Source organism: Taudactylus pleione, unplaced genomic scaffold (assembly GCF_031769625.1).
Source record: "Taudactylus pleione unplaced genomic scaffold, aTauple2 ptg000198l, whole genome shotgun sequence".
Classification (NCBI taxonomy): Eukaryota; Metazoa; Chordata; class Amphibia; order Anura; family Myobatrachidae; genus Taudactylus; species Taudactylus pleione.
The window spans coordinates 19888541-19905863 of NW_028284600.1; the positions used below are offsets into that span (position 1 = coordinate 19888541).

Consider the following 17323-nt stretch of genomic DNA (forward strand, 5'->3'; position numbering starts at 1 on the left):
ACTTTTGCAAACTCTGAAATGAATAAATTTCCATGTGTGTTTTCCACCTTTGTTCCACGGAAGTCAAGATCGTAGTTAAAACAATAGAATTTAACAGAACTTGAATGCAAATTTCGAAATGTTGGATACAGTACGAGGTATGTCTATAAAATAACGAGACTGTGATTCCACCTAGTATACAAAGCAGTCAGAACCGGTTCTCAATGCATACGTAGTATCCTTGAACTTGTCTGAACCTGCATGACAAGCAGCAACACTCTATGACGTTCAGTTTATTATGAGTCTCCATTTAATTTGGTTGTGTTTTCTGTAGAGTGCCGAAAAAATGCTAAGTTTAAAAGTTGAAAAACGTGTCAATTTGACATTTTTTGTAAGGAATGTTGTCTTGACGTTCTGCAGCAACTTGACGCAGATCTAAACCTGTTTCCTAAAGTAATCACTTGTGATGAGACCTGGATCTTCCAGTACGATCCTGAAACCAAAAGACAGTCAATGCACTGGAAAACACCGTCATCACCAAGAATGAAAAAAGCTTGTCAAAGCAAGACAAAATTCAAAGCAATGCTCATTGTTTATTTCGATCTCAAGGGTGTAATTTTGCTAGAATAGGTTCCAGAAGGCACAACAGTCAACCAGCTTTATTATAAGGAAGTTTTGAAAAAGCTGAGAGAGTCAGAAAGAAACGGCCGCAACTGTGGAAATATGGTTTCATTCTTCACCAGGACAATGCGCCCGCTCACAAAGCACTTTCTGTGAAGCAGTTTTTGACCGACAATCACATTACTACACTTGAACATCCTCCATATTCGCCCGATTTAGCACCTTGTGACTTTTATCTGTTCCCAAAAGTTAAAAGTGCTTAAAGGGACACATTTTTATTTTTACACAAACTGTTTTTATTGAAAGAGGACCAAGCAAATCCAAATATAATACAGAAAAGAAATGGAGATACAGTTAATAACCGTAAATCATTCCATTCTGAATAATACAATTAAATTCATAATCTAATATAAAAAGATCTCAATATTACTATACAATAAATCAATAAGACAACCAGTGTAAGAAGAATAAAACAAAAATTAAATTGATAGAGAGAAAGAAAAAAAAAAAATTAGATCAGAAAAAAGGAAGGAAGATCGGGGAAGGTAAGTCTGAGGGGAAAATGGGGATTGAGCGGATTGAGCAAAAGAGAACACAGTCTAAATGGGTTACCCCAACATATCTTCATAGAAAGCACAAATATACAATAATTAATTGCCTCCTAATAAAACAAGCCTAAAGTCATGGTAAAACAGATACTTAAACATATTGCTACCCATTAAACTTGGAGTATTGTGTGGAGTCTTTGAACAACAGCAGGGAAGGAGTCGGTAGGATTACACTTAGAGAAAGATATAATATCCTCCATATCCATGTAATAATCTATCCTCTTAAACCAGTCTTTGATGGAGGGAGGAGAGGTAGATTTCCACAAAACAGGTATGACCGCTTTAGCCACATTGTTTAAATGCCTTAATAAAGAATTTTTGTAGGAAGCCGTGGGAGATGAGGTAATATTTAAAAGCCAGAAACCGGGATCTCTAGGGACATCTCCTCCCAGTATTAATTTGGAACACTCAATCACATTCAACCAAAATGGGACTAGAGAGGGACAATCCCACCATATATGGAGCATGCTACCCGGAGCAGAGTTACATCTCCAACAGGTTTTTGTTACCTGTGGAAACCTTTTATTTAAAATAACAGGATATCTATACCAGCGTGATATAACTTTATAAAGAGTTTCAAGAGTAGCTATGCAGGAGGAACTGGCAAAAGTATTGTTAAATACTAATTCCCAATCAATGTCTTGAACTTTACCATGGAATTCTTTTTCCCAAACTTTAGTAAATACCGGGGGTAAATTTAACAGATTTGCAATAATTAATGAATATAATGTGGATACAGTATGAGACGGTGTTTGAGAAGCTGAACATAAAGATTCAAACAAAGTGAGAGGCCTATTAAGATCAGAAAGCTTACATGAGGAGGAAATAAAATGTCGTACCTGAAGGTATTTCCAGAAAACAGACTTGGGTAAGTTCCACGAACGGATGAACCCCTGACGAACCAACCAACTGACCGAATCTAAAATGTCCCTCAATCAACCAACTTTGAAAGGGCCGTGAGGAGTATCCCGGAGAGAAATCAGAGTTGCCCAGGAAGGAAGTAAGAGGGGAGATAGTAGATGAAATATGAGGGAGACGTCTCAGTTTCTTCCAACAACGTAATGTGGAAGTTATAGTGGGGTGTTTAACAATTGGAAGCTTAGGAAGCCAAGGAACTACTTCTATAGCCTGAGCCAGGCTACTTTCCTCCAACCTAATCCATTATCTGGAACCCTTAGCCTGAGTCCATTCCAGAACTCGATTAAGCATGATAGCGTGGTAATAACTAGTGATGTGGGGAAGTTGTAAGCCACCATCATGTTTACATCGGTATAGGATAGAATGTTTAAAACGTGTGGAATTATTCCAGACAAATCTACGAATACTACGTTCCATATCAATAAACCATGATGGAAGAATGTGAATTGGAAGGGTTTGCATTAAGTATAAGAGTTTTGGAAGAAAATTCATTTTCACTACGTTAATCCTGCCAATCCAGGAAAAACGTAAATTACGCCATTTAGTGAAATCATTATGTATAGCTTGTAGGAATGGCGTGAAATTATTCGAGAACAATTGAAATATGTCTTTAGTCAGATATACTCCCAAATATTTACGTCTAGTAGGGTGCCAGACAAAAGAGAAAGATTGTTTCAAAAAATTTACCAAGGATGGAGGTGCAGTCAAGCTCATAACTACAGATTTGGAGTGATTCATTTTGAAGTTGGAAAGCCTACCAAATCTCTGAAATTCTAGTATAAGGTTTGGGAGGGAGGTAGTCTGATTAGTATCAATGCTAAAATATCATCAGCGAAAAGAGCTAATTTATATTCCTGGTCACCTATGTGGATACCTGAGATATTTGTATTTAGTCGAATGGCCCTCGCCAGAGCCTCCATACATAGGACAAATAAAAATGGGGAGAGTGGGCACCCCTGCCTCGTGCCGTTTGATATAGCAAAAGAATCAGAAAGAGACCCGTTTACCTTGATTTTTGCTGTAGGGGTGTCATATAAAGCTAAAATTCTCTGTAGACAAGCAGGTCCCAAACCTAAATGGCGCAAAAGCCCTGACATAAACTCCCAGTCAACCCTGTTGAAAGCCATTTGTGCATCAGTCGATAAAATAATGGACTGAGAAGAAGAGAGAGATGCTTGATTTATTAAATTGCTAACTTTAGTGGTGTTGTCTCTAGCCTCACGACCCAAGACAAAACCAACCTGGTCATCATGAATCAATTTTAGTAAAAGGAGTCTTCAACCGGTTGGCTAGGAGTTTTGCAAAAAGTTTCAAGTCAATGTTTAGTAGGCCTATAATTAGGACATAAGGTGGGGTCCTTACCATCTTTAGGTAGGACAGTAATATGAGCCTCCAGCGATTGTTTGGAGAATCGAGTCCTATCTGAAATTGAATTAAAGGCACGAGTCAGGAGAGAGCACCAATCTACCCTTACAGGCCTTGTAGTAAGCAGTTGAGAATCCATCCGGGCCTGGGCTTTTATCAGCAGGAGAAGAGGATATCGCCTGATCTACCTCCGCGACGAGAAAGGGTGATTTGAGAGTATCGATCTCTTCTTGAGATAGCGTAGGATAATCGAGTGAATGTAAATAAGACGATATTGCCTCTCGGTGAGAAGAGATGTCTGAATCTCGACTGGAGTTTTTTAAATTGTAAAGCTTAGAATAATAAGAACGAAAGGATTCCGCGATACGTTTAGTTTCATGTTGGGTCTGACCAGAATCGTCTTTTATAGCTTGAATGATTGTGACAGCACGTTGCTCTCGCCAGCATCTTACCCGGTTTATTACCCCATTGGTAGAATCTGCTACGGCACTTACGGTAGGATAACTTAATTTTATCCATAGAAAGTCTATGAAGAGCGGACCTAGCTTCCTCCAGCTTAGAGTAATAATGTGGAGACAAGGATGCTTTGTGAGAAGTCTCTAGGGATTTAATCTCAGCGAGAAGGGCATCTCTTTGTTGTGTTTTCTGTTTTTTCAAGTATGAAGCTAATTGTATACAAGTGCCCCTCAAAACGCATTTATGTGCCTCCCAGACCGTTACCTTGGAAATGTCGTCCTGGTCATTCTGTTCAATATAAGAGTCTATAGAGGACTCGATCTGGGACTTGCAATATGCGTCTTGTAAAAGAAGATCATTAAAACGCCATGTCCAGTGAGCGCTGCGGAAGGGAAAGCGTAAGTAAAACTGGAGCATGGTCAGACCACGTGATCAATCCTATTGAAGTGTCAGATATTAGGTGTAGATGTCGATGGCTTAAAAAAAGATATTCAATTCTAGAATAGGTGTGGTGTGGGTGGGAGAAGAAGGTGAAGTCAGACTCAGCCGGATGCGCGATTCGTCAGTAGTCAGCTAACTGATGATCGTGAAGGTTGCGTCTTACTCGCCTGAGCTCCTTTCCTGACCTATGAGATGCTTTATTGGAAGTGTCATGGAGAGAGGGTCAAGAGGCCAATTTAAATCACCTCCAACAACAGTAATCCCTTCTAAAAAAGTCTCAGCTTTATCTAAGACAGAAGAAATAAAAGAAGGCTGGCCAGAATTAGGCGCATAAAGATTTAAAAAGGAAAAACGCTGACAGTATATTGTACATTTGACCAAAATACCTCTACCCTCTATAAACTTATGAACAGAAATATCAGATATCGGGAGGTGTCGAGCAAGCAGGATAGCAACACCCAAGGTTTTGCCATCAAAATTATCGCTAGAAAAAGTGTGTTGGTAATAGTAGTTTTTTAAGGGAGGGGCGTGACCATTCTTAAAATGCGTCTCCTGTACCAGAGCTACATCTACTTTATCAGCCCGAAAGGACCGAAGCATTTGGGATCTCTTCTCTGGGACATTTAACCCTTTGGCGTTAATAGTAACAATCCATAATACAGATTTATGACTAGACATGTTTTTAATGTAAAAATAGCATAGCAACTCGCCCCTCGGAACAAGGCTTGAAATACCCAGCTAAATAGGCCACTCTTAGGAAATGGGAGACCTGGGGAAGAGGGAAAAGGAAGGAAAAAGAGGTAGGAAAAATAAAAGAGAAAAAAGGGGAACAACATAATCATAAATATGAAAAAGACTGTAAAATTTGTAAATATAGGAAGAAATTTGAATATCAGAATGCTGCATCTGGACGACCAGGAGACAAAAATCTGCTCCATGTCCAGGATGTGAGGGAATGCAGCAGTGAGGGGGTTCGGAGGGACGGCAACAACAGCAACCCATTAAAACAGAAGAATATATAAATAACTCCTACTCAGGGAATCTCATAAAGAACTATACTTTGTAGAAATTACTAATACACACAGAAAACATCAAAAGCATTACTAAAATTAATAGAGGATGCAAAAGAGCACTAAAATAAGTTTCAGAAACAATGTATGATAATATAGGGTGAAGACCCAATTCCTTTTTGGACAAGGAAAACTGGAACAATCTCACCACTCTCTCACAGGGGTTAAACTGATCAAGTATCTTTTGAGGACGCTGGAATGGACAAACGTTGTGTCTTCTGCTTGGAATTAGATACTCTGTGTCAACGTTCGCCAGCAGAAGGAAGGGAAGGAATCACCAGAGGGCTATGCAAGGTTTCCAACTCAGGAAGTGCCACTGGATCTGTACCCAAAGCCGTGAAGAAGGAAGGAAGATCAGCTGGAGTATGGAGAATTCCATTCTTTCCGTTATGGGTTACTTGCAGGTTAAAAGGAAAGCCCCATCTATATCTCAAGGAATGTTTGCGAAGTTGTTCCGTCGGTGGTCTCAGAGATTTCCTTTGTTGCAAAGTATACCATGATAGATCGGGAAAACAGCTGAACTTTATCACAATTAAAATGAATCTCTTCAAGCTGGCGTACCTTCTGTAGGATAGCTTCTTTTTGAGTATGGTATTGAAGGTGGCAGATGACATCTCGAGGTTTGTCAGTAGGAAGACCTCGTGGACAGAGAGCCCGATGTGCCCTGTCGAACAGGATTTCACTATGAGGATCAAAGCCAAGAATCTCTCCAAATATCTTCGTGAGCGCGTCCGTAAGATTGGGCTGGGTAACGTCTTCAGACAAGCCTCTTACTCTGATGTTGTTGCGTCTGCCACGGTTGTCTAAGTCGTCCATACGTGATTTAAGAGAACGGATCTCTGAATGTTGTTGAGAAAGAATATCTGTAACTTGGAGTAAAGCATCAGCAGACCCATCTCTATGATCTTCCAGACTATCAATCCTTGTCGCCAATTCAGCCATGTCCGATTGAATGGTAGCCACCTCCTGGCGAATAGTAGACTGAAGCTTGGTTTCCAGAGACTGAAAATCTTGTTTAGTGGCAATGATCTGACGTGAGAGAGAATTTCACTGATCTCGTCATGGAAGGTAGAGGCAGAAGAGCTGGAAGTGTGCGTAATCCCCGGTGACATCCTTTCTGGAGAAGAAGAGATAGTAGGGGAGGCTGGTGCAGAGATCTCTCCTGTGGCAGATGTGCCAGCGGGCTTTAGAAACTGCCTCAGATCCTGATGAGAGCCGTTATCCTTTCTACTGCCAGTTTCCGACTTGGACCTTTGTTTCTTATCCTTCCCCATTCTGCCTTTATTAAATGAAATACATGCGTGTCATAAAAGAACAATTAATGATAATTCCCATTGATGGAGACGATCTAGAGAAGAGTTGGGTCACTGCCAGGTACCATCCCTCCTATGGGCCTAGGCAGCCATCAGGAACATCGTCACATCATATCAGATAGCAGGACTGAGCGTAGTTTTGTAACACAAGAGAAAGGAAAAACCCGTACTAGTTGTCCTCTGTCTTCAAATCATCTGTATATATGGATGTAACTAATATAGGCCCTCATTCAGAGCCGCTCGTTAGCGGCAGTACGCTCGTTCCGAGCGATGTTTGCACATCTGCGCATGCGTACGGTTTTTAGTACGCATGCGCGAACCAGTCAGTGCGGCCAAAAATCGTTTGTACGCTATATAGCGAGTGCCTGCTATTTTGAGTGACAGAATGAGGCGTATGTGGGTGGTAACAGGGGAAGGTGCTTGAAAATGGGGAGTGGAGATCCGAACGCAGGCGTGCTTAAAGGTCAAAACGGGCGTATTATGGGTGTGCATAATTAATACAGCAGCGTCATTGACCACGTCACTGGGTTATTTTATAGCCAGAACTGCTCGCAAATTTGTGGTAGCAAACACCAACCACAAGAATAGCGAGCAGTTCATACGCTGGTCGATGTACTCGATTAATCTAATAAATAGCGGACATGACGTATGGTGCGAGCGGACAGGGGGCGTTTTTAACAAATAAACGAGCGTATGTTTTGCACGCTCGTTCAGACTTAGAGGCGTGAACAGACTGCAATTTGCGAACGGATCATTTGAATAGCCACCCCTTGTTTTTGAACGAACGACCGCAAATAGCGAACGGCTCTGAATCAGGCCCATAGAGAACACTTGGAGTGAAATATAATGGGTGCAAAGTGGCACTGTTGAAAAGGTATATCAAATCACTATATATATAAAACTCCATAATTTCACCACAGGAGGGAGTCGAAGGATCTGATAATATAAAATATTGTATGGGAAGGAGAGATTTTCTGTGGAGTAACTGCCCAACAATCAGCAGGGATTTATTTGTCGGTTTGTGGGTCTGTGGGTTTTGTCTGTCCCAGGCTCAGTCCACTGCCGACAGGGAGAAGGATCCAAGATCTGAACTGCCGTCTAAGTGGTGGGAGCAGACCTGCAGACTGGGTACTGTACAGGCTGATAATATTGCCTGCAGATGAAGGGGGTAATCGGTGGACAGCTGGGGGAGGAAACTGGGAGACTCTTGTTTAAGAGCAGCAGCTGCTCAGCGTGTAGCAGTGATCAGCATTCACCGCTGCGCTAGGAAGTTCACTGGCTCCCCTACCTCATCCAGGAAGATCCAAGATGGCGGGCGCCGCTTGTCGCCAGATCCGGACAGCCTCCAGACGCACCAGATGGTCAGGACTCAGAGAGGACTGGAGGGTAAGCTATGCTGTGCTCCCGGCTGTGGATTAAACTCCGGCAGCAGTCACCGCCGCCTCCGTGCACCGCCGCGCAGATGAGGTCCCAGCTTCAAACGGGGTGAATGGCTACAACCTGCAAGGAGGTAGGAGACCTCCCCCGGCTCTGTAATCGCCACCCACGGAGACCCACAGGTACTGGGTACTAATGGGAAGCCCTCAGGGGACACTTAGTCCAGACAAATTAGGGGTAAATGGGCCGAAGTGGATATTTGTCCAAGAGCCTCTGGAGCACACTTCCACCCCCAAATGGCCGCCAAGCCACGCCCCCTCCGGGACACATTTTTAATCAGTTGATGCTGTAAAGAAGAAAACGGCAGATATGTTGAAACAACTAACAGAAATTGATTTGCTCAATGACTTCGACCGGTGGAAAATAAGACTACAGCGATGTATTAGTGCAAATGGGGAGTATATTGAAGGGGACAAACATTACATTTGTAATAGCAATAAATAAAGATGAGTTATTTAATCAGTCTCGTTATTTAATAGACATACCTCGTTTGGTTCTTCACAATAAAAATGTAACCTTGGCTTTCCTGCGTGATTTCTGAGGGTAAACTTCAAGTAAAAAAGAACACTCCAAATCTAAAAATAATTCTGATTTTCAGACAGTAAAAGGTGATTTACATGAATGCACCTTATTTTTCACCTAGCGCTTTCATAGGTGCCCACCCGGTATGCACTCGGGAAGCCGGCGGACCCAATCCTGACAGCCGGCTTGCCGACTGTCATATCCCAGCAAGGGTCTAAAGACAGGCGTCGATATGCCGAATCCTGTCATTAGACATATACCGGGAGCCCGACGCCCGGCATCCCGATCGAAGGGACGACGGGTGGCGAGCACGGATAGCCGCAGGGTGGGGAGGGTTACGTTTAGGGTTCCAGGGGAGGACTAAGGGTTAGGCACCCCCCCGGGAGGTTAGGTTTAGGCTAGGGGAAGGGGGGGTTAGCGATAGGCACCCCGGAGGGGGACTTAGGATTAGGCACATCCCCAGGGATTTAGGCACTTAGAGGGGGAATTAGGGTTAGGAACTGGGGGGGAAGGTTAGGGTTAGGTACCCCTAAGGGAGGGTTAGGGGTTAGAATTAGGTTAGAGAATACTTACCTTGGACGATCGGGATTTCCTCCTCTGCCGGGATGCCGCTGTCGGGATTCCAACCGCCGGGCATGGGTCCGACGGTAAATCATACCGATTCCGCCCACCCACATCTTGGTGTTTTGACCTGCCTCTGGAAAATCAGTGATTACATTTTTATATTTGTCGAAAAATTTGCTTTTCCAAAAAAGGATGATTGGGAGGTGTAAAAGGTAAATGTACAAGTATTTTTATTTATTTGTTCTAGACAAATGGATGGCTCTGTTACAACAAAGGAAGTTTTGACAAGTCTGAATGAAATTTATAAAATATTAACTACTGTGGAGGAAGAGCCTGCTTTGAATTTACCCACTTCTGAAAAGTAAGTTAATCTGTTGGTTTTGGTTTATAGGCTATGCTGCTGCATTTGAATTTCATTAAATATAATAACTCTATGTTATAATTAGCATTCCTCATACTTCTCTACTTTGAAGAGTTTCCTTCCGTGAGAATCCAGGTAGATGGGAGGTGTGGGGGCATGATACCAGGAATTGCGTCATCGTTCCCAATGAATGCTACTATATGCTGTGACTTGCAGCTTCAGGCAGCGAGGATGAGGCACAGTGGCGTAACCAGCTTTTGACATGAGGGAGAGCGAAGTTTGAAAAATAGGTGCCCCAGACCCAGGTGTTTCAAAATTCAAATATCATCCTAATTACATCAATAATTACTCTGACATTACATTAAACCCCCCCACACACGGTCTACAGAAACAGTATAAAGCAACACAGCCAGAAGTCATTGATCGCTATACAGTAAACATAGCATCCCAGTGATCGCCATACAGTAAACAGAGCCTCTAGTGACCACCATACAGTACATCTAGCATCATAGCGACCGCCATACAATACAGAGAGAATATTTGTGACTGCTATACAATAGAAAGCGAACCTGGGGTAACAAGTCTTGCAGGGCATGCACATCCTGAAGAGGAGGAACCACCAGGGAGGCTGCTTGGCCTCTAAAAGGGGAGGGGATGGGACGTAATCTCCATCTGGGTCACTAGCCATGGTCTGCCCATCCTTCTTGGCTCCTCCATTCCTAGGCTGGCACCCAGCAATATTACTTGTGAAAAAAAAAATATGATGTGGCCTCTGAGAAACCCTGCAATGCATTGATTGGCGCCCCTCTCAAATACTTGGGAGGAGGAGCTGCCCCCTTGCCCCTGATAGGCGTAGGCGTAAGTATGTGTAGTACGTATATCTCGTAAATGTACTTTGTTTAATACATAACCATTATGGACACCTTAGGATAGTTTTTGCTAAATTCAATATAGTGATATTGACAGATTGTGAGAGTAAGTGGGGTGTGTGTTTCTTCGTGTAGTACAATATGCTTTGTGTTATGTTTTGGGTGTTAACTGAGCATACAAATGCAGTTTGAGAACCAGCCAAGAGTCTTTACATTCTTTCATTCTTTACTATTGCCATAAATTGTATTCTACAGCAGTGCTTTTTGTTATTTTTCTGTTTCTAATGCGTTCTAGAGTACCAACATCAAATGGTTACTTATTTGTGTTAGTAATACAACAAAAGTGAGGATTTTCACAAGTATGACAGTAACATCCATCACATCCCTCAGCCCAACAGTCTGTGACTATGCGGCCGCTGTCATGGGTTGAATAGCTTAAATAACAAAGGATAACATTTTACTTTAACCCGACGTGACACCTCTCTGCTTTCCCTGGTTTATAAATCATGGAAATATAATAAATTGGGAATGAAATTGCAAACTGATCGGATGCTCTAGGCTAATGGTGGCCTGCTCTAGGATTCCTTTTCCATTAGGCCAAAACGTGACATATATTGCATTTTGTATCTTTTGTTTATAATGTACAGTTTTCATTTTTGAAATATCACTTCCAATGTACTTTATGTCCAATTTTTCTGTTTCTCCACAGAATTCCTCTGCTGATTGAACTTGCACATCTCTCAATTGAATTAAAATGTACCCAACTTGCCGCGGCTTGTATCACTGATTTGAAGACTGCGGATATCAATGTATGTTCCCAAGCTTTGTATTTATTACACGCTGTGAGCCTCTTTCTATTATGTGATTTCTGATGTGTTTCTTTTGCAAGAATTATTTATTTTCACGCTATAAGAGGACGTTGCTGGATGCACGTGTTAGGGTTAGAGAGAGAGAGTGCATTTATTCAGGGAAGGGTTTTTTATTTAGCATTACAGAGATCTTTCTCCTTTATTACATTGATGATCCTCTTATATTCCTATTGATTTATTTGATTGAATCCTCATTATTCCTACTAATAACAGATTAAATCAAACCAGGTTATTATGTCTTATACTGAGCACTGTGCTCTGTGGTGCTGCCCAACATAACATGCAGCTAATGAGGTAGTATCATTTTATTCTGCGTCAGTACAGAAAATATTGCCAGCATTTTAATTGTAGTATCGATCCAGCCTAAATTGATTTCCTGGGCTCTCCCAGACGGATGTAGTCGACATCCCGGCGTGCGGGATGCCGACGGTCTAAATACCGGCGCCAAAATCCTGGCATGTCGGGATCCCGGCACCATGATCCTGACAGTCGGCATTCCAACGGTAAGTATCGGGGTGTTAAGGGGGAGGTTAGAGTTAGGTAGTGGGGTTAGGGTTAGGCATAAGAGGGAGGGTTAGGGTTAGGCATCGGGGAGGACGTGTTAGGGTGCGGGGAGGGGGAGGTTAGAGTTAGGGAGTGGGGTTAGGGTTAGGCATCGGGGAGGGAGTTTTAGGATTAGGGTGCGGGCAGGGGGAGGTGAGGTTTAGGCATCGGGGAGGACTTGTTAGGTTTAGGGTGCAGGGAGGAGGGGTTAGGTTTAGGCATCGGGGAGGGAGGGTTAGGGTAGGGGTAGGGAAAATACTTACCAGCCGTTCTTATGGGTCTCGGGATTCTGGCTGTCGGTATTCTGAACAGCAGCATCCCGACAGCCAAGATTTCATACCCAAGCCCTCCCAGATAGTATTATATGGAATTACTTGCTGAGATGTAATGCTAATTTCTTTAAATTGTCTCCAAATAGGGTGAATCCTTATTGTATAATAGCACCTAAGTGGCAGATATTGTTTTAACAAGAGTGGCAGTGTGTGTATGTTTGTTTGTCATTTTATATTATTGTATATTTGTCTAATATACCATAGCTCTCAACTGTCCCCATTTCATCAGGACTGTCTCACTGTCCCGTGTTCTTGCAGTAAACATTGTTTGTAAGTATTTCAAATTCCCCAAGCCATTTCTAGATTATTTATGAAGTTATATTTATAGCGCCTACATATTACACAGCGCTTTGCAGAGAGTAATTTAAATATTCACATCAGTCATTGCCCCAAGCTTACAATCTATATTCCATTTCACATGGACACACACACTATGGTTAGAAGAAGCCAATTTAGCCTAGTATGGTGAAGGAATGTGGGAGGAAACAGCAGCACTTAGGGGAAACCCATGCCAACATGGGGAGAACATACAAACTCCCCACATATCCCTAGTTGGAATTGAACCCATGGCTCCAGCGATTTCAAGCAGTAATGATAACCACTGTCCCACTATGCTGTCATTTTATCAGAGATTTATCATAGGACAGTGCAGATTTAGGACCATTAAACTTTAAAAAAAAAAACAAGTGGCTTATACTGGTCACACGTTGCAGTAGCGACAGCAATAGGACTTATAATCATCATATTGACAGTATTAGGATTGCTAACATGCACGTTGAAAAAAGTGGTTGCAATGGGGCTGTTTCTGCACTGATTAATTGATATCCGACACTTTTACATCTGTAAGCGACTGAAGGCCTGATTCAGACCCGGTCGCTAGCAATCGATCGCTCGTTGCTGGCGATGTTTGCTAATGTGCGCATACGTGTACATCGCAGTGCGCATGTGCGACCTAGTACGAGCGATCGGGATGCGCTCGCTTGCCCTGCAAAGACAGCCCAGTGGAATGAGTGACAGGAGAGGCCGTTTGTGGGTGGTAACAGGTGCAGGCCACTGGAAACGGGGGAGTGGAGTTGCAAACGCAGGCGTGCCTGAGCATCTTAAGGCCGTTTCAGAGGCGTTCATAATTAATAGGCAGCATCACAGTACGCGTCACCTGGTTGAATTATACACTGAAGTGCTCGCAGTGCTTGCAGTAGGGTACAGTCAACCGCAAACGCTACTGTCAGTTCCGATGTACCGATGGTTGCATACACTTCCTGGAGATGACGTGCGCAAGTGGGCGTCTTAAGACAGGCTGATGGGCGTCTACATACACAAAGTGATCGCTCGTCAATACATAGTGGGCGTGCTTATGCCTTGCCGTGCGATCGCCTGCCTTGACGTCACTTAGCTGAATTTGCATACGCTGTGAGCGAGCGTCCGCATCTAGAGAGCGGGTCTGAATCAGGGCCTGAGTCTGAATCTGTATATGAAGTGCTATGATTCAGACTCCTCGTCGCATACTGATATACAGATATGTGTCGCATATCAAATCAATCAGTGCAGTCTTATGGAACGGTTCTGTTGCATCGTGTTGCAACTAATACCCCTTTCAGACAGAAGCTGGGGCTTCGACCCTGCTTTTACACGCGCTATTGAACACGTGTTGAACCCAGGTCACAGCTTCTACACCCCTTTCACACTGCACCTTGGTTCTGGGTTATTCCCTGGTCAACCCCTTTCACACTGGACCTCATGTCAGCCCTGCAAAATGTGAGTCATTACAAGTGAGTATTTTGTTACAGGCTCAGAGTCATGAAAAGTGAGTGTCAGCGCTCCGAGCCGCCAATGAGATCCTTTTGGGTCGTATCTTTCACACTGCAGCCTACCCGGGAATAACACTGGCAGCGACCAGGGTCGTGGACCTGGGACTTTGGACACAGGTAGACCCTTTCACACAAAGAAAAGATCCGGGTTGACCTGGCTTGCCCTTGAAACATCCAGGTCCAAACCTCTGTCTGAAAGGGGTATAAGACACACATTCAAGTGAAAACGATTAAAAAAAGACGCTACAGCGCTCAGCACAGCTCACGTGCGACAGGCTTCTCGCGCCGCATGGCGTATCGAGGCTACAGTAGGTGTATGTGGACACATCTGTACACTCCCACTAAGACAGAAAAGTTCAGTGCGATCACATTGTTTCCACACTGTTCCCACCCCACACAATGACAGTCCCGGCTAAGAATCGGACGGTGATACGCAAAATTGCTTTTGCGCATACACTATAAGTTAAAACTCGCTATATGCATCCGTGCAAAGAGTTCCATCCAACTCCGCATCAGCACCAATGTGACTGCTATTGGCCTGAGTGTGCATGTGATCTTCTCATGACCACACTAGCAGGATCTAATCATGCTGGAAGGGATCAGTCATTTTTAGGATGTTCACAGTCTGTAATGGTGGTAAATGGGGAAATGTGGGCAGTGAAGATAGCACAAGTTTAATGACGAGTTTATTGCTGCATGTTGTTATTATGTACGTGATAATAGTGTGGGATATGCTCATGAAGAAGACCCATATATTCTGAGCACATAGCACAGCCCATATACCATCACTCTGGCTAAAAGCACGGTATCCGGTCAATAGGTCTACATAGTCTAGATAGCCAATGTTTGGGTAGACAATGGACGATAGACAGACAGGCAATAGATAGACAGGGTCAGAAGGTCGACACACTAAAGGCCGACTGGTAAGTAGGTCGACGGACTGAAGGTCGACACTAAAGGTCGACCGGTAACAAGGTTGACAGGTATGAAGGTCGACAGGCGGTAGGTCGACAGAGACTGAAGGTCGACACACTAAAGGTCGACCGATAATGTTGACATGTACTGAAGGTCGACATGGTCATTAGGTCAACACTTATATGGTCTACATGCAAATGGTCGACACATGGTTTGTTTTGTTTTTTAGCCCTAATCTTTACTCTAACCCTCCTCTTGGTGCCTAACCCTAACCCTCCCTCCTGGTGCCTAACCCTAAAACCCTAACCCTAAAAAAAAAAAAAAAAAGTATCGACCATTTGACTATATGAGTGTCGACATACTGTCTGTTGACCTTCATACCTGTTGACCTTAATACTAGTCGACCCGTCGGAGTAAGTGCCTAACCGTCGGAGTAAGTGCCTGACCCTAACCCTAACAAAAATAGTGTTGACAATTTGACTATGAGTGTCGACCTTGTTACTAGTCGACCTGTCGGAGTAAGTGCCTAACCCTAACCGTCGGAGTAATGGAGCGTACACACGGTCAGATTTGTCAGACTTGTCAGATTTGTCAGATGAACGACTGAACGATTAAACGATTTGAAAGATTTGAACGATTTTACCAAAGTTTTGAACGATTTGAACGATTGAACGATTTTTGACTGCATTAAAATGAATGGAATCGTCCAAGTCTGACTGCAAACCCATCAGATGTCAGATATCGTTATCTGACAAACGGGAACGCGCATCGTTGATCGTCCGTCGTTCAGGCATGTCAGATATGAACGATTTTCGTTCAGATATGAACGACTGAACGATTTTTAAATCGTTATCGTTCATATCTGAAGGAAAAATCTGATCGTGTGTATGCACCATAAGTGCCTAACCCTGACACTAATCCTAAAAAAAAAAAAAATGTGTTGACCATTTGACTATATGAATGTTGACCTTGTTACCAGTCGACCTTTAGTGTGTCGGCCTTCTGACCATGTCGACCTTTAGTCCCTGTCGACCTACTGTCTGTCGACCTTCATACCTGTCGACCTTTAGTGTGTCGACCTCCAGTCCCTGTCGACCTTCAGTCCCAGTCGACCTATTGCCTGTCGACCTTCAGTACCTGTCGACCTATTGCCTATCGACCTTCAGTACCTGTCGACCTTGTCACCAGTCGACCTTTAGTGTGTCGACCTTCAGTCCCTGTCTATCTATTGCCTGTCTATCTTCCATTGTCTACCCAAACATTGTCTTACACTAGACAATATAGACCTTATGATCCACACCCAAAAGCACAGAGGAGAAATTAATATTTCTGCAGGGCACTGTGCACTTCCTGTGTCTGGCTACTGACTTGCATACAAATGAACCATGGAACATCATCCCGTGCATCTCAGCTGTACAGCTACAGTACCTTCTGTGGAAGCAGCTTCACATGCGCAGTGGGGAAATCGCCGGGAAAATGGCGCGGTCATGCCCAGGGTCTACTGCTGCGGTCAGTCTGCTGCCGGCCGCCAGGGAGAGAGAACGGGGCCCGGACGACGAATGCACACGGGGCCCCTCTTCTCTTAATATGCCCCTTGCTTCACTCCTACACCAATCTACAAACTGTGCATTCATCTTACTTAATAGGATTATAAAATACATAATACATGTAATAGACTTCCATATATATCAGATACATAGTTGTATGTGTATTAGTATTTGCAATATTTACATACCCAGGTATTACTACAACTCCGACATGGCCTGCTGGCCTCCAGCAAACATAAATTGCTGGGACTTGTAGTTTCAAGTCACTTGGAGACCCTTTTGCTGTAAGGGCATCTCGGGGCCTTCAGTTACACAATTGCTGAGGAAACACAATGTACAGTAATGTAGGCATAAAGTGTGTGTTGTCAGCGATAGTGGCTGGGAACAACATGTCATCTGTGATGTAGGAATAATAATACAATAAATCATTTATTTTATTGTGATGACTAGTAACTAGGGAATTTTCTGTAAATGTCCAATAAAATTAAATGTATTCTGTAGAGAGAACAATATTTCTCTGCATAAAGGATTAGCGTCATATTGCTGGGTTTGAGAAAATGAAACATTGTTCTGAGAAAAACAAATAGGACAATGATACAATGTAGCCAATTTATCATGAGAAATGATAGCATTCACTGCTTGGTGTTAGTAAACAATAAGTCAAATAAAAAAAGGCATTTGCTTTATATTGAAGACATTCTAAGACCTGTGCAGACCCACAGGAATAATAAAAGGGATAATGTACCAAATGAATTATTTACTGTGTGCAGTTGAGATGTAGCTTG

The 17323-nt window shown here is 43.1% G+C and overlaps 1 protein-coding gene across 1 annotated transcript in view; it reads left to right on the forward strand.

Moving 5' to 3' along the window:
- Nucleotides 1–17323, forward strand: part of CFAP46 (cilia and flagella associated protein 46) — a 351236-nt gene that overhangs the window by 50375 nt on the left and 283538 nt on the right. The window contains exons 9-10 of the mRNA XM_088476936.1: nt 9542–9655; nt 11234–11333. Of these exons, the coding sequence (XP_088333062.1) occupies nt 9542–9655; nt 11234–11333 (214 nt within the window). The remainder of the gene's footprint in view (nt 1–9541; nt 9656–11233; nt 11334–17323) is intronic.